Raw genomic sequence first — 20,209 nt, forward strand, 5'->3', positions numbered from 1 at the left:
GCCCGACAATGGCATAGGCGACGGCCACCACCACCAGTGCAGCCAGGAGCAGGTACAGCACGTACCTGGGCAGGCGGATGGTGTCCAGGGGCGGCGGCCGGTACTCCTCGTACAGCGGCGGGGACGGGCTCCAGCCCTCGGCCTCCCCCTGGGCCGCCAGCCCCGGCATGGTGTCCGCCCGGCACAGGGGAGGCCCGGAGGTGACCCACGCAGCGGAAGTATTAAGGGGCTTTGCGCTAAGAGGATTGGGCGGCTGCCCCGTGGCCACCATCTGCCTGGGGTTAATCACATTGCAAATCACTTCCGCCCACCGGCAACCTACCTGCTCAGCTCCAGCCAGGACTCTGCCTAGCCGTCCCCATCTCGGGGCCTCCGCACTGGCGCTTCCTCCCCAGATTTCCTCACGGCTGGCTCACTCTCTTCATTCATTCGTCTTTTTAAGTCTTATCATTTTATTTAATTTTTTTTTTTTTTTTTTCTGAGACGGAGTCTTGCTCTGTCGCCCAGGCTGGGGTGCAGTGGCCAAATCTCAGCTCACTGCAAGCTCCGCCTCCCGGGTTTAAGCCATTCTCCTGCCTCAGCCTCCTGAGTAGCTGGGACTACAGGCGCCCGCCACCTCGCCCGGCTAGTTTTTTTTGTATTTTTTAGTAGAGACGGGGTTTCACCGTGTTAGCCAGGATGGTCTCGATCTCCTGACCTCGTGATCCGCCCGTCTCGGCCTCCCAAAGTGCTGGGATTACAGGCTTGAGCCACCGCGCCCGGCCTTATTTAACTTTTTTTGAGACAATTTCACTCTTGTCGCTCAGGCTAGAGTGCAAAGGCGAGATCTCAGCTCGCTGCAACCTCTGCCTCCTGGATACAAGTGATCCTCCCACCTCAGCCTCCAGAGTAGCTGGGATTACAGGTGACCGCCACCACACCTGGCTAATTTTATTGTTATTTTTGAGACAGGGTCTTGCTCTGTCGCCCTGAGTGCTGGAGTGCAGTGACCCAATGATAGCTCACTGCACCCTCAACCTCCCGGGCTCAAGGGATCCTCCCGCCTCAGTCTCCCTAGTAGCAGGAACTACAAGTCCTCACCACTGTGCCTGGCTGTTCATTCATTCATCGAATATGTATTGAGCAGTGACTAAGGCTGGGCACTCTCTTAGGTGCTGGAACACAGCTATGGGTAAGAAAGACTAGGCCGGGCGCGGTGGTTCATGCCTATAATCCCAGCACTTTGGGAGGCTGAGGTGGGCAGATCACTTGAGACAGGAGTTCGAGACCAGCCCAGCCAACATGGTGAAACCCCATCTCTACTAAAAATACAAAAACTAGCTGGATGTGGTGGCGGGCGCCTGTAGTCCCAGCTACTCAGGAGGCTGAGGCAGGAGAATAGCTTGAACCTGGGAGGTGGAGGTTGCAGTGAGCCGAGATCATCCCACTGCATTCCAGCCTGGGCAACACAGCGAAACTCCGTATCAAAAAAAAAAAAGAAAAAAAAGAAGAAAAAAAAAAAGGCCAAAACCTGACATTCCAGGGAAGGAGATGGATGCTAAGAAAGAAATGTAACCTTAGAGTAAATGACATATTAGGTGAGAAAGGGAGGTGTGGCTGGGTGCCGTGGCTCATGCCTGTCGTCCCAACACTTTGGGAGGCTGAGGCAAGAGGATCGCTTGAACCAGGAGTTCAAAACCACCCTGGACAACATAGCAAGACCACATCTCTACAAAAACTTTAAAAACTAGCCAGGCGTGGTGCGTGCCTGTAGTCCTAGCTACTTAGGAGGCTGAGGCGGGAAGATTGCTTGAGCCCAGGAGTTCGAGGCTGCAGTGAGCTGTGATTGCACCACTGCACTCCAGCCTGGGTGACAGAGTGAGACTATCTCAAAAAAAAAAAAAAAAAAAAAAAAAATAGGGCTGCCAAGGCATCACTGAGGAGGTGACATTTGAGCAAAGGCCTGGAGGAAAAAGGGAACCAGCCATGGGAGAACCAGAGGAAAGAGAGTTCCAAGCAGAGGGCACAGCCCCTGCAAAGGCCCTGGGGCAGGACTGTGCCTGGCATGTTGGAGGAACAGTGAGGAGGCCAGTGTGGCTGCAGCAGAGCGAGCTGAAGGAGTGGGGGGTGGGGGGGGAGGATGGGGAGCTGTCAGCGCAGGTCCTGCAGGGCCGTGTAGACTGTGAGGAAGACTTGGGCCTAGACCCTGGGGGAGGTGAGAGCCATGGAGGGCTGTGGGCAGAGGAGGTACGGGTCCTGACACAGGTGCTCACTGGTGCCCCCTGGTGGTTTCTTTGGGGGAAACAGGCTGTGGGGGCCAGAGGGGAAGCCAGGAGGGGACTGAGCTCGTCCTAGTGGAAGGAGAGTGGGCAGATTTGAAATGGACCTTTTTTTTTTTTTTTTTTTTTTGAGACGGAGTCTCGCTCTGTCACCCAGGCTGGAGTGCTGTGGCTGGATCTCAGCTCACTGCAAGCTCCACCTCCCGGGTTCATGCCATTCTCCTGCCTCAGCCTCCCGGATAGCTGGGACTACAGGTGCCGCCACCTCGCCCGGCTAGTTTTTTGTAGTTTTTAGTAGAGACGGGGTTTCACCGTGTTAGCCAGGATGGTCTCGATCTCCTGACCTCGTGATCCGCCCGTCTCGGCCTCCCAAAGTGCTGGGATTACAGGCTTGAGCCACCGCGCCCGGCCTTTTTTTTTTTTTTTTTTTTTTGAGACAGGGCCTTGCTCTGTCACCCAGGCTGGAGTGCAGTGGTGGGATCTTGGCTCACTGCAGCCTTGACTGCCCATGCTCAAGCGATCCTCCTACCTCAGCCTCCCGAGTAGCTGGGACTACAGGTCTGTGCCGCCACACCTACCTAATTTTCTGTATTTTTTATAGAAACAGGGTCTCACTCTGTTGCCCAGGCTGTCTTTTAACTCCTGGGCTCAAGTGATCCTCCTGCCTCAGCCTCACAAAGTGCTGGGATTATAGGCATGTGCCACCGCACCCAGCCTTGGGATAGACTTTTCATTAACCAAACCTGTGTTTTTAGACTAAATGCCTGCGATGATGGTGTCGCCATTTTCTGAGTTAGGAACACTGCAGAGGAGAAACCTGGGGAGAAACACAAGGAATTCCAAGCAGCCAGGGTCCAGGGAGCCAGGACAAGGCAGTATGAGGTGGTGGTGAGGAAGACCTGGGTTCAAATCCCAGCTCTGCCCATCACAGCATGACCTTGGTTCTCCGGGGTTCCCTGGCTTCTCTCTACAATGGGGTGGGTAAAGTTTCCTGGGGTTTTGAGAGGAGGAGATGCAACAATGTGTAGAACTGTGTGAGCATTCCCGGGCGCAGTGGCTCACATCTGTAATCCCAGCACTTTGGGAGGCCGAGGAAAGCCGATCATGAGGTCAGGAGTTCAAGACCAGCCTGACCAACATGGTGAAACCCCATCTCTACTAAAAATACAAAAATTAGCCAAGCGTGGTGGCATGCGCTTATAATCCCAGCTACTCGGGAGGCTGAGGCAGGAGAATTGCTTGAACCCGGGAGGCGGAGGTTGCAGTGAACAGAGATCGCGCCACTGCACTCCAGCCTGAGTGATAGAGTGAGACTCCATCTCAAAAACAAAACAAAACAAAAAAAGTGTGACCCTTGCCAGGCACAGTGGCTCATGTCTGTAGTCCCAGGGACTTGGGAGGCTGAGGCAGGAAGATGGCTTAAGCCCAGGAGTTGGAGGCTGCAGTGAGCTAAGATTGTGCCACTGTACTCCAGCCTGGGTGACAGAGCTAGATCTTGTCTCTACAAAAAAGGGGGCAGCTTTTTATTATATTTGAGTTTTGTTTGTTTGCTTTTTTTTTTTTTTTTTTTTTTTTGAGATGGAGTCTTGCTCCGTCACCCAGGCTGGAGTAAAGTGGCCAGATCTCAGCTCACTGCAAGCTCCGCCTCCCGGGTTTATGCCATTCTCCTGCCTCAGCCCTCCGCGTAGCTGGGACTACAGGCACCCGCCACCTCGCCCAGCTAGTTTTTTGTATTTTTTAGTAGAGACGGGGTTTCACCGTGTTAGCCAGGATGGTCTCGATCTCCTGACCTCGTGATCCGCCCATCTCAGCCTCCCAAAGTGCTGGGATTACAGGCTTGAGCCACCGCGCCCGGCCTTGTTTGTTTGCTTTTGAGACAGAGTCTGGTGGTGTCACCCCGGCTGGAGTGCAGTGGTATGATCTCTGCTCACTGCAACCTCCACCTCCCAGCTTCAAGCAGTTCTCCTGCCTCAGCCTCCCAAGTAGCTGGGTCTACTTTCCAGGGTTTTGTTTTTGTTGTTGTTGTTGTTTTAAGTCTCAGTCTCCCTGTTGCCCAGGCTGGAGTGCAGTGGGGCAATCTCAGCTCACTGCAAACTCCACTTCCCAGGTTTAAGCAATTCTCATGCCTCAGCCTTCCAGGTAGCTGTGACTACAAGCGTGTGCCACCATGCCCAGCTAATGTATTTTTAGCAGAGACAGGATTTCACCATGTTGGACAGGCTGGTCTCTAACTCCTGACCTCAAGTGATCTACCTCAAGTGAGGTAGATCAGCCTCACAAAATGCCGGGATTACAGGTGTGAGCCACTGTGCCCAGCTTTTTCTTGTTTTAAAAAATCACAGCTGGTCTGTGCTGATGGGTAAAGAGAAGAAACCAACGAGGCAGGAGAGGAAAAGGGGGAATGGCTGAAGTGACGGCTGTGAGTTGATGAGAAGGACCAGGAGTTGGTGAGCAAAAGAGGTAGCTCAGAAGGCCAACGTCACGTGGGAAGGCACTACTTTGGAAGTGGCTCCTTCGGTCCCAGTAGAGCCTTCAGATGAGGCAGCCCTGGCCGACAGCTTGACTGCAACCTCATGAAACACGCAAAGCCAGAAACATCCAGAGAAGCTGATCCCAGACTCCTGACCCACAGCAAAGGTATCTGTCTTCTTTCCTCTATTTCTGGGGGTTTTCTTGTCTTTTTTTTTTTTAAGATGGAGTCTTGCTCTTGTTGCCCAGGCTGGAGTGCAATGGTGCGCAATTTCGGCTCACTGCAACCTCTGCCTCTTGGGTTCAAGTGATTCTCCTGCCTCGGCCTCCTGAGTAGTTGGGATTAGAGGCGTGCACAGCCAAGCCCAGCTAATTTTTGTATTTTTAGTAGAGATGGGGTTTTACCATGTTGGCCAGGCTGGTCTCGAACTCCTGACCTCAGGTGATCCACCTGCCTTGGCCTCCCAAAGTGCTGGGATTATAGGTGTGAGCCACTGCTGCATCTGGCCTTGTCTTTGTTGTTGTTGCTGTTGTTGTTTTTTTAAGAGATGGGGGTCTCACTATGGTGCCCATGCTGATCTGGAACTCCTGGGCATAAGAGATCCTGCCTTGGCCTCTAGAGTAGCTGGGACTATAGGCATGTGCCACCGCGCTCAGGTCTACTTCTCTGTCTCTATAAGGACACTGATATTGGATTTAGGGTCTACTCTAAATACAAGATGATTTCATGCTGAGATCTTTAAGAACTAATCTGCAAAGACTCTAATTCCAAATCAGGTCACATTCATGGATACCAGGGGTTACCACCTGGGCAAGTCTTTTGGGGGGACACGATTCGACCCAAGTCCAGCTGTTTGAAGTTGCTAAGTTTGGAGGAATTTGTTGTACAGCCATAAGGATCTTAAGTAAGTCTTGGCTAGCAGAACCAACAGTTCACCAGCCAGCATTAGCGGGCAAGAGGGGAGGCAGCATGCCCGGCACGGGGGCAGGCAGGTGGGCACAGCTGTTGGTGGGGGTGCACGGAAGGTCTGTTTGATTTTCTCACCGAAGCCGAAAGCAAGGTCATCAGCTGAGTGAGGATGAGGGAGGTTAGAGGCCAATAAGAAAGTGACAGAGAGGACAGATGGCAAGAGAGAGAACCTCACGGAACCACAGTAGAATGGATGCTGGCTGCTCAGGAGGCTGAAGTGGGAGGATCACTTGAGCCTGGGAGGCAGAAGTTGCAGTGAACTTAGATCAAGCCACTGCACTCCAGCCTGGGAAACAGAGCAAAACTCTGCCTCAAAAAAAAAAAAAAATTAAAAAAAAAAAAAAAAAAAAAAAAAAAAAACAAAAACATACTGAGACCCCGTCCCTACAAAAAATACAAAAATTAGTCAGGCATAGTAGGGCAAACCTGAGGTCCCAACTGCTTGGGAGGCCAAGATAGGAGGATCGTTTGAGCCCAGAAGGTCGAGGCTACAGTGAGCTGCAGTGATCCACCACTGCACTACAGCCTGGGAGGCAGAGCGAGACCCTCTCCATTAAAAAAAAAAAAAAAAAAAGGCCGGGCGCGGTGGCTCAAGCCTGTAATCCCAGCACTTTGGGAGGCCGAGACGGGCGGATCACGAGGTCAGGAGATTGAGACCATCCTGGCTAACACGGTGAAACCCCGTCTCTACTAAAAATACAAAAAACTAGCCGGGCGTGGTGGCGGGCGCCTGTAGTCCCAGCTACTCGGGAGGCTGAGGCAGGAGAATGGCGGGAACCCGGGAGATGGAGCTTGCAGTGAGCCGAGATTGCGCCACTGCACTCCAGCCTGGGCAACAGAGCGAGACTCCGTCTCAAAAAAAAAAAAAAAAAAAAAAAAAAGGCCAAGCGCAGTGGCTCACGCCTGTAATTCCAGCACTTTGGGAGGCCAAGGTGGGTGGATCACAAGGTCAAGAGTTCCAGACCAGCCTGGCCAACATGGTGAAACCTCATCTCTACTAAGAATACAAAAATTAGCCGGGCATGCATGGTGGCACATGTAATCCCAGCTACTTGGGAGGCTAAGGCAAGAGAGTTGCTTGAACCTGGGAGGCAGAGGTTGCAGAGAGCTGAGATCGCGCCAATGCACTCCAGCCTGGGCGACAGAGCAAGACTCCATCTCCAGGGGAGGGAAAAAAAAAAGGCTGGGCGTGGTGGCTCACTCCTGTAATCCCAGAACTTTGGGAGGCCGAGGCGGGTGGATCACCTGAAGTCAGGAATTTGAGACCAATCTGACCAACATGGTGAAACCCCGTCTCTAGTAAAAATACAAACAGGGCAGGTGTGGTGGCTCACACCTGTAATCCCAGCACTTTGGGAGGCTGAGGCGGGCAGATCATGAGGTCAGGAGATCGAGACCATCCTGGCTAACATGATGAAACTAAAAATACAAAAAATTAGCCGGGCGTGGCAGTGTGCGCCGGTAGTCCCAGCTACTCAGGAGGCTGAGGCAGGAGAATGGGGTGAACCCGGGAGGCGGAGCTTGCAGTGAGCCGAGATAGCGCCACTGCACTCCAGCCTGGTGACAGAGCGAGACTCTGTCTCAGAAAAAAAAATAAAATAAAATAAAATACAAACAAAAAAAATTGAACTGGGCGTGATGGTGCCCGCCTATAATCTCAGTTACTTGTTAGGCTGAGGCAGGAGAAATGCTTAAGCCTGGCAGGTGGAGGTTGCAATGAGCTGAGATTGCGCCATTGCACTCCAGCCTGGGTAACAAGAGTGAAATCCCATCTCAACAAAAATAATAATAAAATAAAATTAAAGGCCGGGTGCGGTGGCTCAAGCCTGTAATCCCAGCACTTTGGGAGGCCGAGACGGGCGGATCACGAGGTCAGGAGATCGAGACCATCCTGACTAACACAGTGAAACCCCGTCTCTACTAAAAATACAAAAAAAAACTAGCCGGGCGAGGTGGCGGGCGCCTGTAGTCCCAGCTACTCGGGAGGCTGAGGCGGGAGAATGGCGCAAACCCGGGAGGCGGAGCTTGCAGTGAGCTGAGATCCGGCCACTGCACTCCAGTCCGGGCGACAGAGCGAGACTTCGCCTCAAAAAAAAAAATAAAATAAAATAAAATAAAATTAAATTAAATTAAAAACCTATAATCAAACATGTGACTTTCAGGCAGGTGTCTCAACCTCTGCACTCATTTGGGGCCGGATCATTCTCTGTTGTGGAGACTGAGTGCTGAAGGGTGTCTTCCAGCATCCCTGGCCTCCCCCGACTCTCTGACTAGATACCAGCTGCACACCCCCACCCCCCACCCCATGACAAGCGAAACCGACACCCCGCGGGCAGGATCGAGCGCTGCAGCGGAGAACACTGCTCAGTGGACAGTCGGTTCCCATCCGTTTTGCCGCCTGTCTTCTGGTTTTGGCTTCTCTGGCTGCAGACCAGGAGCTGTGCACCTGTGATTCTACGGCTTTGCCCATTTTACAGAGAGGTAAGTGGGCTGTCCCTGGCCACACACGGAGGAGTTGGGAGAAGATGGGGGTCCGGGAAGGGCGAGGCTGGAGGGCGGTTTCCCCAGAGCCCCCTTGGAGGGAGTTGGCTGGGCACACACTCTCGGGCAACGTTTCCTGAAAGCCCCCACCTCTCCCTCCCACGCTCCCCTCACCCAACACACTCAGGAGTCAATGTTCGGCAAAAATAATTTAATATTCCATCTGGGCAGCAGCACTGTGGGGTCTGCTTGACCCTCCCTGGCCCCTGTGCCCTACCTGACCCACTCAGGAACCACCACCCCATCCCTGCCCAGGCCTGGGGGTGGGGGAATCAGAGGCCCCCAGACCCTGGGCTTCATTCCTAGTGAAGCTGAAGCCGCCATAATGCCAGCCTCCTCCAAGAGTCCCAGCTCTGCCCCTGGCTTCCCTGGCAATCCTCCCCTGTCCTGAGCCGGGCATCCCAGAGCCTCCCGCAGAGTCCCACCCCTGAACCTGGAAACTTCCACGCTACAGCCCTGCACTAGGCCCCGGGGAGCTGCCAGTGGACTCGGAGTCACAGCACAAAGGCAGCTCCTCGGTCCCAGAGAAGAAGGACAGCAACTGTGCACCCAGCAAGACACAAGCGATGACACCGATTCACACACACACCCAGTTTAGACGCCAAAGCCCTGCGGGGGAGAAGCGGCCCTCAAGAGTCCTCAGGGAGCCCCAGGTGAGGGCGGGGCCCCAGGAGGGGGCCCCCCGTGTAGCTGCTCCAGGCCGTCCGCGTACTGGAAGGCTCGCCCGGTCTCGTGCTCATACATGTCCAGAGCCACCTCGCAGCTCTCACGCACCACGCGCTCTGGGTCGTCCGCGTGAGCCTGCAGCGCAGCCAGGCAGGCGGGCCGGGCGATGGCGCCCAGGGCCTCCGCGCACTCGTGCCGCACCATGGGGTTCTCGGCGCACCGGGCCAAGGCAGCTGCCAACTGGGGCACCGCCGCCTCATGCTGCAGCTGTCCCAGGACGTAGCCGACCTCATGGCGGAAGAGGGCGCTCCCACAGTGCAGGCCTGCAGGGGAGGGGGCACTCGCTGGGGTCAGGAGAGGTGGGAAGGGGAGCTCTGTCTTTTCTTAAGACATGGGGTCTTAGGCCGGGCGCGGTGGCTCAAGCCTGTAATCCCAGCACTTTGGGAGGCCGAGACGGGCGGATCACGAGGTCAGGAGATCGAGACCATCCTGGCTAACACGGTGAAACCCCGTCTCTACTAAAAACTACAAAAAACTAGCCGGGCGAGGTGGCGGGCGCCTGTAGTCCCAGCTACTCGGGAGGCTGAGACAGGAGAATGGCGTGAACCCGGGAGGCGGAGCTTGCAGTGAGCTGAGATCCAGCCACAGCACTCCAGCCTGGGTGACAGAGCGAGACTCCGTCTCAAAAATAAAATAAAATAAAATAAAATAAAATAAATAAATAAAATAAAATAAAATAAAATAAAATAAAATAAAATAAAATAAATAAAATAAAATAAAATAAAATAAAATATAAAATAAAATAAAATATAAAATAAAATAAAATAAAATAAAATAAAATAAAATAAATAAAAGACATGGTTGCCCAGGCAGGTCCCAAAGTCCTGGCAATCTTCCCACCTCGGCCTCCCAAAGTGCTGGGACGACAGGCGTGAGCTACCATGCCCAACCTGGAGTGCTCTCTCTTGAGGACACCCCTGCCCCCAGCCCGTGATTAGGGCTGTCCAGGGGAACTGACTGCAGCTATGGGGGCGGGAAGAGCTGGGAGCTGTGGGGACCCAGGGACGCTCGCCCGGGTTCTTAACAGGCCCCATGGGAAATGCTTGGGGCCAGGCCCGGTATGCCGTTCCCTGGGGCAGGCGGCGGCCCCACTGCACAGATGCCATCAGTGAACCTCACAGCGAGGCACTGCCCAGGACCCCACCCCAGGAGCCCCTCCTCACCCTCGGCCAGCGCCAGGGCTGCCTCCTCGCCTCCCGCGTTGCGCAGGGCGAACATGGCGCGGTATCGCTCGAAGAGCGGCCGGGACTCGTCCAGCAGCGCCTCCCGCAGGCGCCCCACGTCACGCTCCTCAGCCGGCGGGGCAGGGTCCACGGAGAGGTAGGGTCCTGCCGTCGGCTCCCTGCCGTGCTGCTGCAGCCACTCCAGCCTGCGCACAGCCAGCTGGCAGGTCTCGGCCACCTGCGGGGAGGGAGTAGGCAGACAGACAGCAGTTGGTCCTGGGGGGCCACGGGGGCCCTTCCCCATCCCCCCGGGATGGCAGCTTAGCAGGGGAGAGAGCCACTGGCAGGGTAACTAACCGATCCTTCCAGGCAGGAAGTAAGCCAGCAGGGGTGGCTGACTTGTGAGTGATGGGGACAGCTGGAGGGCTGGGGAGGGCCTCAGGGAAGTGATGTGGGTGCAGAGACCTAAACCAGCTTAGGGAGGGAGTCAGGTGGAGACCCGAGGATGGGGAAGCAAGTGCAAAGGCCCTGAGGCAGGACCCTGCGGGAGGGATGAGGTACAAGGGGACACGCCGGGCCCAGCCTGACTAGGTAAGGCCTGCGGGCCATGGCGAGGGCTTGGGATTTTGTTCTAAAGGTGATGACACACGGTGAGAGCTTTAAGCATGGAACAGAACAGCAGAATTGAGTGTCACACGTACCCGCTGCTGCCCCGGAGGAGGAAAGACTGAGGGTCAGGGTGGGATGTGGACGAGAAGTGGCAGGGGAGAAAGGAACACGCATGTCCACACAAACACGTGCACACGCATGTCCGTGGTGGAATGACTCATAATGGCTAAAAAGCAGAGATAACCCAAGCATCAGCCACAGTGAGTGGACTGACACGGCATGAGCCGTCTACACCACGGAACGTGACTCAGCCACAGAAAGGAACGATGGGGCCGGAGGTGGTGGCTCATGCCCATAATCCCAGCAGTTAGGGAGACCAAGGCAGGAGGATCGCTTGAGCCCAGGAGTTCCAGACCAGCCCGGGTGACAGAGTGGGACCTCGCCTCTATAAAGAAAAAACTAATAAAATAAAAATTTGTTTCATTATTTTTTTTCTTTATAGAGATAAGGTGTCCTGGGTGCCGGCCTCTACTATGGCGGATGCAAGTAATAGCAGGAAAGAGGGGGGAAGGAGTCAAAGTTTATGTTATTTATGCGGGGGAATGCCATGTCAGGAGCACCAATTATTAGGGGCACTAACCAATTCCCAAAGCCTCCGATTATAATGGGTATTACTATAAAGAAGATTATGCCCGCTCTGTTGCCCAGGCTGGAGTGCAGTGGTGCGATCTTGGCTCACTGCAACCTCTCCCTCCCAGGTTCAAGCGATTCTCCTGCCTCAGCCTCCCAAGTAGCTGGGACTACAGGTGCCCACCACCTCGCCAGGCTAATTTTTTTATTTTTAGTAGAGATGGGGTTTCTCTATTTTGGCCAGGCTAGTCTCGAACTCCTGACCTCAGGTGATCCACCTGAACATAAAAGAATAGGCTAGGTGCTGTGGCTCACGCCTGTAATCCCAACACTTTGGGAGGCCAAGGTGGGCAGATCACCGAAAACACAAAAATTAGCCAGGCATGGTGGCGGGTGCCTATAATCCTAGCTACTGGGGAGGCTGAGGCAGGAGAATCGCTTAAACCCAGGAAGCGGAGGTTGCAGTGAGCCGAGATTGTGCCACCATTGCACTCCAGCCTGGGCATTGCAGCGAGACTCTGTCTCAAAATGCCGGGCGCGGTGGCTCAAGCCTGTAATCCCAGCACTTTGGGAGGCCGAGATGGGTGGATCACGAGGTCAGGAGATCAAGACCATCCTGGCTAACACAGTGAAACCCCGTCTCTAATAAAAATACAAAAAAAAAACTAGCCGGGCAAGGTGGCGGCGCCTGTAGTCCCAGCTACTCGGGAGGCTGAGGCAGGAGAATGGCGTGAACCCGGGAGGCGGAGCTTGCAGTGAGCTGAGATCTGGCCACTGCACTCCAGCCTGGGCGACAGAGCGAGACTCCGTCTCAAAAAAAAAAAAAAAGGGGGGCGCGGTGGCTCAAGCCTGTAATCCCACTACTTTGGGAGGCCGAGACGGGCGGATCACGAGGTCAGGAGATTGAGACCATCCTGGCTAACACGGTGAAACCCCGTCTCTACTAAAAAAATACAAAAAACTAGCCGGGCGAGGTGGTGGGCGCCTGTAGTCCCAGCTACACGGGGGGGCAGGAGGCTGAGGCAGGAGAATGGCATAAACCCAGGAGGCGGAGCTTGCAGTGAGCTGAGATCCGGCCACTGCACTCCAGCCTGGGTGACAGAATAAGACTCCAGTCTCAAAAAAAAAAAAAAGGCTGGGTGCAGTGGCTCATTCCTGTAATCCCAGCACTTTGGGAGGCCAAGGCGGGTGGATCATGAGGTCAGGAGTTCAAGACCAGCCTGGCCAAGATGGTGAAACCCCATCTCTACTAAAAAGAAAAATTCAAAAATTAGCCGGGCGCAGTGGCAGGCGCCTGTAATCCCAGCTACTGGGGAGGCTGAGGCAGGAGAATCGCTTGAACCCAGGAAGTGGAGCTTGCAGTGAGCCGAGATCACGTCCCTGCACTCCAGCCTGGGCGACAGAGTGAGACTCCATCTCAAAAAAAAAAAGAAAGGAAAAGGAGGCTCTGACATAGGCCACAGCATGGATGCACCTTGAGGACGTCATGCTCAGTGAGAAAAGCCAGACACAGAAGGCCACACGGTGTGCAATCCCATTTCTATGAAATATCCAAGACAGGCCCATCCAGAGATAGGAAGGGAATGCATGGTTGCCGGGTGCAGGGGCCGGGGCAGGGGATGTGGAGTGACTGCTGATGGGGGGCAATGGGTTTACTTTTGGGGTGATGAGAACATTCTGGAATTAGACAGTGGTGATAGCTGCACGAGTCTGAACGTATGTAAAACCACTAAAGGGCACACTATGGAAAGGTGAATGGGAGGTGTGTGAACATCTCAATAAAGCTAATACTTTTTTTTTTTTTGAGACAGTCTCACTCTGTCACCCAGACTAGAGTACAGTGGTGCAATCTCAGCTCACTGCCACCTCCGCCTCCCAGGTTCATGTGATTCTCCTGCCTCAGCCTCTGAGTAGCTGAGATTACAGGCGCACACCACCACACCCAGCTAAGTTTTGTATTTCTAGTAGAGACGGGGTTTCACCATGTTGGCCAAGCTGATCTCGAAGTCCTGACCTCAGGTAATCCACCCGCCTTGGCCTCCCAAAGTGCTGGGATTACAGGCGTGAGCCATAGCACCTGGCAATAAAGCTGTTATTTTAAAAAACAAGAAGAAATGTTGGAAGGAAGCCGGGGACCCCTGAAGAGGTCTGGTGGGCCAGGGCAAGGTATCAGAGGTAGAGGGCACTGGGTGGGTTCAGAGGGGTCTTGGCAGAGGGACTGGACGTGGGGGTTAAGAGAAAGGGGGTCAGGCCAGCTCAGGGGCTCAAGGCCCAGGATGGAAGCGGGTGAGCAAAGCTGGTTGTTGCCGTTTTGCCAAATGGGGCTCAGCAAGTGTCTGTCCTGCGTTGTTGCCCTCGCCTCCCTCATCCCTGGGGCATCCTTAGCCAAATGGTCGCCCTGGCAACCAGAGATGGGGAGGGTTTGAGGCTGCTCCAGGCCAGGGCTGGGGCAGGGCTGGGTAGGGCTTCCCAGGGACCCGAGACTGGCAGGGAGACAAGCGGGGGCCTGGTTACCTCGATGACGGGGTCCGAGGAATATTGCTTCAGGAGCTCCAGAACCTCCGGGTCCCCGATGGCCCCCAGGGCCTCCCCTGAGAAGCAGCAGCCAGAGAGTTCACGTTGGTGGGATGGATGTGTGGAAAATGCCCGGCTACCTGTGCGACCAGGGGACACCCCCCTCCCATGGCTCTGCCCCTGTGGGGGAAGCCCCGCCTCTGGCCATGGCTGATTGGAGCAGCAGTGGGTACAGTCTTCCCGCTGGACCAATCAGCATCCCCTCTCCAGAGCCAGGCATTGCCTGGAACCGCCCCTGGCTGCCGCTCAGAGCAAAAAGGACCGGATCCCGGCCCGCACCATGAGACAGGGAGACAAGTACGTCCCTGCAACTCGGGATCACAACTGACAAGCAGTTCCAAGAACCCAGGAGGTCAGGGTTGCAGTGAGCTATGATCACACCACTGTACTCCAGCACGGGTGACACAGTGAGACCCTGTCTCAAAAAAAAAAAAAAAAAAAAAAAGCCCCAAACAGGCCAGGCCTGCCGGCTGGAGACTCCACTTTGGGGCCACTGGGGCTGCACTTGGGTGGGTTCGGGTGCAGGCGCAAGCGCAGGGGTAGCAAGCCCAGGTCGGAGCTAGGCTGGCGGCGGCTCCCTGCAGAGCCCTGGGTGCAGATGTTCGTTTGATTTTTTTCAGAATCGAGTTCAAGGGCCCTGCCTGTGAGGCAGCTGAGCTGGTGGCTTTTGCCTTTCCTGAAGGTTGCAGTTTGCATTTGTGCACCTGCCTGGCAGGCTCCCTCTGCCGGGAAGAGTCAGTCCCATGTGCGCCAACACGCTCTGTGTCAGGCACCTCCCACGCGCTGGTTGCAAATGAACTCACTGGTTACAGAAACACAATCCCAGTGACACAGACGCACCAACTACCTGACTCACTGGCGTCCTTTGCCGTCTAGGTCCCTTGCTACAACAGCCTTTTTTTTTTTTTTTTTTTTTTTTTTTTAGACAGAGCTTTGCCCTTGTGGCCCAGGCTGGAGTACAATGGCGTGATCTCCACTCACGGCAAACTCCGCTTGCCGGGTTCAAGCGATTCTCCTGCCTCAGCCTCCCGAAGTAGCTGGGATTACAGGTGCCCGCCACCACGCCCCGCTAACTTCTTTGTGTTTTTAGTTGAGACGGAGTTTCACCATGTTGTCCAGGCTAGTCTTGAACTCCTGACCTCAGGTGATCCACCCACCTCAGCCTCCCAAATTGCTGGGATTATAGGCATGAGCCACCGCACCTGACCTGAACAGTCTTTTTTTTTTTGAGACAGGGTCTTGCTCTGTTGCCCAGGCTGGAGTGCAGTGGTGCGATCCTGGCCCACTACAGCCTCAACCTCCCTGGCTCAAGTAATCCTTCTGCCTCAGCCTCTTGAGTAGCCGGGACCATAGGCGTGAGCCACAATGCCCGGCTTGTATCTGTCTTGTCACTGTTTTGTCTCTCACATACGTGACAGAGCCTGGCATACAGTAGGTGCTCAAAAAGGTATGTCCAATGAGTGGAGTAAATCTAACATACATTAGGAGTGGGGATCTATGGCTTGTCGCCTGTTTTTATATGAGCAAAAACTGGTTTTTAAAACACTTTTAAGGGTTTAAGGCTGGGCGTGGTGGCTCACGCCTGTAATCCCAGCACTTTGGGAGGCCGAGGCAGGTGGATCACTTAAGGCCAGCCTGGCCAACATGACAAAACCCATCTCTACTAAAAACACAAAAATCACCCAGGCGTGGTGGCACACACCTGTAATGCTAGCTACTTGGGAGGCTAAGGCAGGAGAATCACTTGAATCCGAGAGGCAGAGGTTGCAGTAAGCCAAGACGGCACCACAGTACCCCAGCCTGGGTGACAGGCGAGACTCTGACTCAAAACAAATAAATGGTTTAAAACAAAAAATCAAAGGGATAGTACTTCCTGATGGGTGGAATTTATATGAAATTCAAATCTCAGCATTTACAAATGAAGTTTGTTTTTTGTTTTTTTACAGACAGGATCTCACTCTGTTGCCCAGGCTGGAATGCAGTGGCGCGATCACGGCTCACTGCAACCTTGACTACCCGGGCTCAAGCGATTCTCCCTCCTCAGCCTCCCAAGTAGCTGGGACTACAGGTACATGCCACCGTGCCTGGCTAATTTTTGTATTTTTTCTAGAGACAGGGTTTTGCCATGTTGCCCAGGATGGTCTTGAACTCCTGAGTTCAAACCTTCCTGGGCCTCCCAAAGTGCTAAAATTACAGGCCTGAGCCACCGCCCCTGCCCCCCACCCAATTGGGATTGTCTGGGCACACAACTTTAGCCATTTGGTGACAGACGACCTACGCTGGCTTCACTGAATCGCTGTCTGGCTGCAGAGCTGCAGATATTTACTATCTGGTGCCTTATGGGGCAGTTGACCACCCTGATATTTATCACCTGAGTGAGAACAGGGACACATGGGGTCATGAAGAGGTCAGGCAGGAGGGAGCAGGTGCCCGGGACACAGACAGGTGCTCACCTGCCTCATGGCGCACCATGGGCTCCTGACGGGTGTCTTGCAGCACGTCCACCAGCACGGGGATGGCGCGGGCATCCTGCATCTGGCCCAGGCAGTAGGCCAGCTCATGCTTGAGCAGGGCGGAATCGTCAGCGAAGGCCTGGCTGATCCAGGCAATGGCGCCTGGGCCGCCGAGCCCGCGCAGCGTGAACAGCGCCCGGAAGCGGGCCTGCAGGGGCTGCTTGGGGTCCACCAGCGTCTGCCCGATGGCATCCACCTCCTGCTCCGTCACCATCGTACTGTCAATGGGCCCCGGCCTTCCACAACCCTGCTCAGGCTAAACCTCGGGAGGCGGGGGTGTGAGAACCTATGGCAGAAAAGTGAGAGCTCAGGTTAGAAGCCCCCTTCACCAGCTCGTTGGCTTGTTCCTAGGATCTGGGCGAGGCAACTTCCTACCCACTGACCAACCTGAGCATCTGGGCTGAAAGCTCAGCTCCAACCCCCCTACTAGCTGTGCAGCGTTCCATAAGTTGCTTTCTCTCTCTGGGCCTCAGTCTCTGCACTGCCTCTCACCTATGGGCCTATCAGAAATGACCTCCACTGTCTGCTCTCCACACAGCAGCCAGAGGGACAGATGACCCCCAAAATATCCCTAGCAATCCCCACCCAATATTCATGGCTTTATATTTTTAGTAAAGATGGGGTTTCTCCATGTTGGTCAGGCTGGTCTCGAACTTCTGACCTCAGGGGATCTGCCCATCTCGGCCTCCCAAAGTGCTGCAATTACAGGCTTGAGCCACCGCTCCCAGCCAATAATGAAGGAATTCTTAACAGGACCTGTTTAGGATTAAACAAGTTTTACTGGGTGTCTGAAGAACTCCCCAAACCTCCATGATTTAGCAGGAGACAAGTTAAGGGTGATTACCCCAGCATCTGGACCCATTCAGATTAAGTAAATTTACTGAGGTTCCAAAGGAAGGTCTTCAGGATTCAGATCTGATAGATTAAGTTAGTCACTTATGTCTTTAAATGAATGCACACTTACATGTAGATGTATAGCTTAGAGGGTATATAAGCTCTGGAAAACTTTGTCATTTTGAGTTGGTCTGGCGATATTTTCCAGGCCTTCTCCCTGTAACTGGTTACAGAAATAAAAACTCTCTTCCTCCCCAGTTAATCTGCATCTCGTTATTGGACCATGAGAAATAGCAGCCCGACCCTCAGTTTGGTCCAGGAACACCCATGCTCCTCTCACGTTCCTGGGTTTCAAATGTCACTTCCTCATGGAAGCCTTCCCTGATCACAATGGACAATGTTCTCTTTCATCTCTTTTCGCTTGTTTGTCTTTATTTTTCTCCATGGCACCGAAGACTCCTAGATATCATATTGGAAATTATTGGTTTAGTTGCTTGTGGTTGATCTTATCCCTCATCAGAATAGAACTCTGAAGGCTGGGACTGAGTCTATCTTAGTCACTGTTGTATTCCCAGCACTTAGTGCAATGACTAGCACGCAGTAGGACTCAATAAAAACAATAACCGGCTGGGCGCGGTGGCTCCGCCTGTAATCCCAGCACTTTGGGAAGCCGAGGTGGACAGATCATCTGAGTTTAGGAGTTCGAGACCAGCTGACCAACATGGTGAAACCCCATCTCTACTAAATACAAAAATTAGCTGAGCATGGTGGTGGGTGCCTGTAATCCCAGCTACTCGGGAGGCTGAGGTAGGAGAATCGCCTGAACTCCCGAGAGGCAGATGTTGCAGTGAGCCGAGATCGTGCCATTGCGCTCCAGCCTGAGTGACAGAGCAAGACCCTGTCTCAAAATAAATAAATAAAAACGATAACCGTGACAATAGCCACTGACACTCACGTAGCATTTGCTATGCGCCAGGCACTCCATGCTCTTTACATTCATTAATTCATTCAATCCACATCACTACCCTATGAGGTAGTTACTAAGATTGTCCCCATTTTACAGGTGAGGAAACTGAGGCACAGTTTGGGACTGTGCTTGGGAACTTGCTTGGGAGCAGCCTGAAGAGTTAGGAATCTAGGAAGTCTGGCTCCAGAGTCGGGCTCTAAACCACCAACGCTTTGTTGAATGACTTAGGATGAAAGAACACAGCCAAGGAGGGGAGAAGGGACCCCTCTCTTTCCTCCAGATCGGCTGAGAACCTGGAGGACGCTTCATCTCAGGACAGGCAGGCTATGGCATGCCGGCAGCCCTCGCTGGTTAACAGTGGCGTCAGCAAGGTTGCCTGGGCCTGACGAGGGCGGTGTGGCCACCTAAGCACAGGTGACCATCACTGGAGAGTGACACCTTTAAGGAGGGGTCATCAGAAACCACAGAGGCCAGGCCTGTGCGAGCTGGCAGGGCACTGGGGACCATCGAGACCCTGCCGTACGACATAGGAGCCTCAGGACGTGAGGCAGGCACTCTTTCATGTAAAAAATCCCAGAGAAAAGAGATTGCCGGGACTCGAGACCCCTTAACCCGCCCTATCCACAGCCAGCGAATCCCTGAGAACGGATTCCCTAACGAGGCGCTCCCGGTGCCACCGTCCGCCAGACCCGGGCCCCGCACCGTGATCGCCGCCTCTGGGACGCCTCACCGAGCTCTGGAGACTCAGGGCCCGTCGGCCCGGCCAGTTCCCGCGGACGCCTCCGCCACCACCACTTCACCTGCCGCGACGCTCGCAGTGCGGTATGGGGGCCGCCATTTTCTCCCCCACGTGACCGTGCCGGACGGCACCAACGCAGCCCCGGGGGAGACCTAGCGAGAGGCTCCCGTGCAGGAGAGAGGCCCGGAAGCCCGAGTCGGTGCTGGTGCCATAGCTCATGCAAGGACAGGAACAGTATTCCTAGTGCATTCCTCGGGGAACGTGACGGGCAACGTATGCCCTTTCACGGGAAAAAATTATCACCAACCCCCCCACTGCGGTACGAGAAGTGAGAATGGTTTCTGCCGATTCAGCGCCGAGCCTGGGCTGGCTACCGACGGAGCATGCGCAGTGTTTCTAGGCGTGGTCAGACTCCAGAGGCGTGGCCAATGGGCTCAGGGAGCTCGAACCCTAAGTAGATGAGGAATAAAAAAACGAAGAAATGTAGTCGTTCATTCATTCACGTATGTAATAAATAGTACATGGACCTTAAGGACAAGACAGCCTGCAGCCCTTACCCTCGTATGCCTCACAGTGTTGTTACGGAGACAGAAAATAACAGGATAAGTAAACGCAATACCTATTAGATAGTGGAAAAGGCTAACGAGAAAAAAAATTCGGTAGCCAAGGGCGGTGTATGTATAGGGGGAGCAGTTTCAGGAAGGGTGGCCAGAATGTGAGGTGGTGACGTTTGAAGAAAGACCTGAAAGAGGCCGGGTGCGGTGGCTCACACCGGTAATCCCAACACTTTGGGAGGCCGAGCTGGATGGATCACCAGAGGTCAGAAGTTTGAGACCAGCCTGGCTAACATGGTGAAATCCCCGTCTCTACTAAAAATAGAAAAATTAGCTGGGTGTGGTGGTGCGCGCCTGTAATCCCAGCTACTCAGGAGGCTGAGGCCAGAGAATCGCTTGAACACTGGGGGCAGAGGTTGCGGTGAGCCAAGATCACACACCATTCCACTCCAGCCTGGGTGACAAGAGTGAAACTCCATCTCAAAAAAAAAAAAGGAAACAGACAACGGAAGAGCAAGGTTAGAAGCAGAGAGAACAAGGATGGGTGTGGTGGCTCACGCCTGTAATCCCAGCACTTTGAGAGGCAGAGGCAGGCCGATCACCTGAGATCGTGGGTTTGAGACCAGCCTGACCAACATGGAGAAACCCCGTCTCTACTAAAA

General features: G+C 54.1%; 1 protein-coding gene across 2 annotated transcripts; it reads right to left on the reverse strand.

Annotated features, from left to right (window-relative positions):
• Positions 1 to 8,374: 8,374 nt before the first annotated feature.
• Positions 8,375 to 19,211, reverse strand: DOHH (deoxyhypusine hydroxylase). Of its 2 annotated transcripts, none has more exons than XM_010367293.2 (5): positions 18,985 to 19,211; positions 16,394 to 16,739; positions 13,881 to 13,957; positions 10,128 to 10,365; positions 8,375 to 9,227 (listed from the first exon to the last, which is right to left on the reverse strand). In XM_010367293.2, exons 2-5 carry the CDS (start codon positions 16,665 to 16,667, stop codon positions 8,878 to 8,880), a joined length of 939 nt encoding a protein of 312 aa, XP_010365595.1. In that variant the 5' UTR covers positions 16,668 to 16,739; positions 18,985 to 19,211; the 3' UTR covers positions 8,375 to 8,877. The 2 variants fall into 2 exon arrangements, with proteins under 2 accessions (XP_010365595.1, XP_010365596.1); XM_010367294.2 differs by having other exon boundaries at positions 18,957 to 19,105.
• Positions 19,212 to 20,209: the final 998 nt, after the last annotated feature.

This window comes from Rhinopithecus roxellana, chromosome 8, assembly GCF_007565055.1.
Source record: "Rhinopithecus roxellana isolate Shanxi Qingling chromosome 8, ASM756505v1, whole genome shotgun sequence".
Lineage (NCBI taxonomy): Eukaryota > Metazoa > Chordata > Mammalia > Primates > Cercopithecidae > Rhinopithecus > Rhinopithecus roxellana.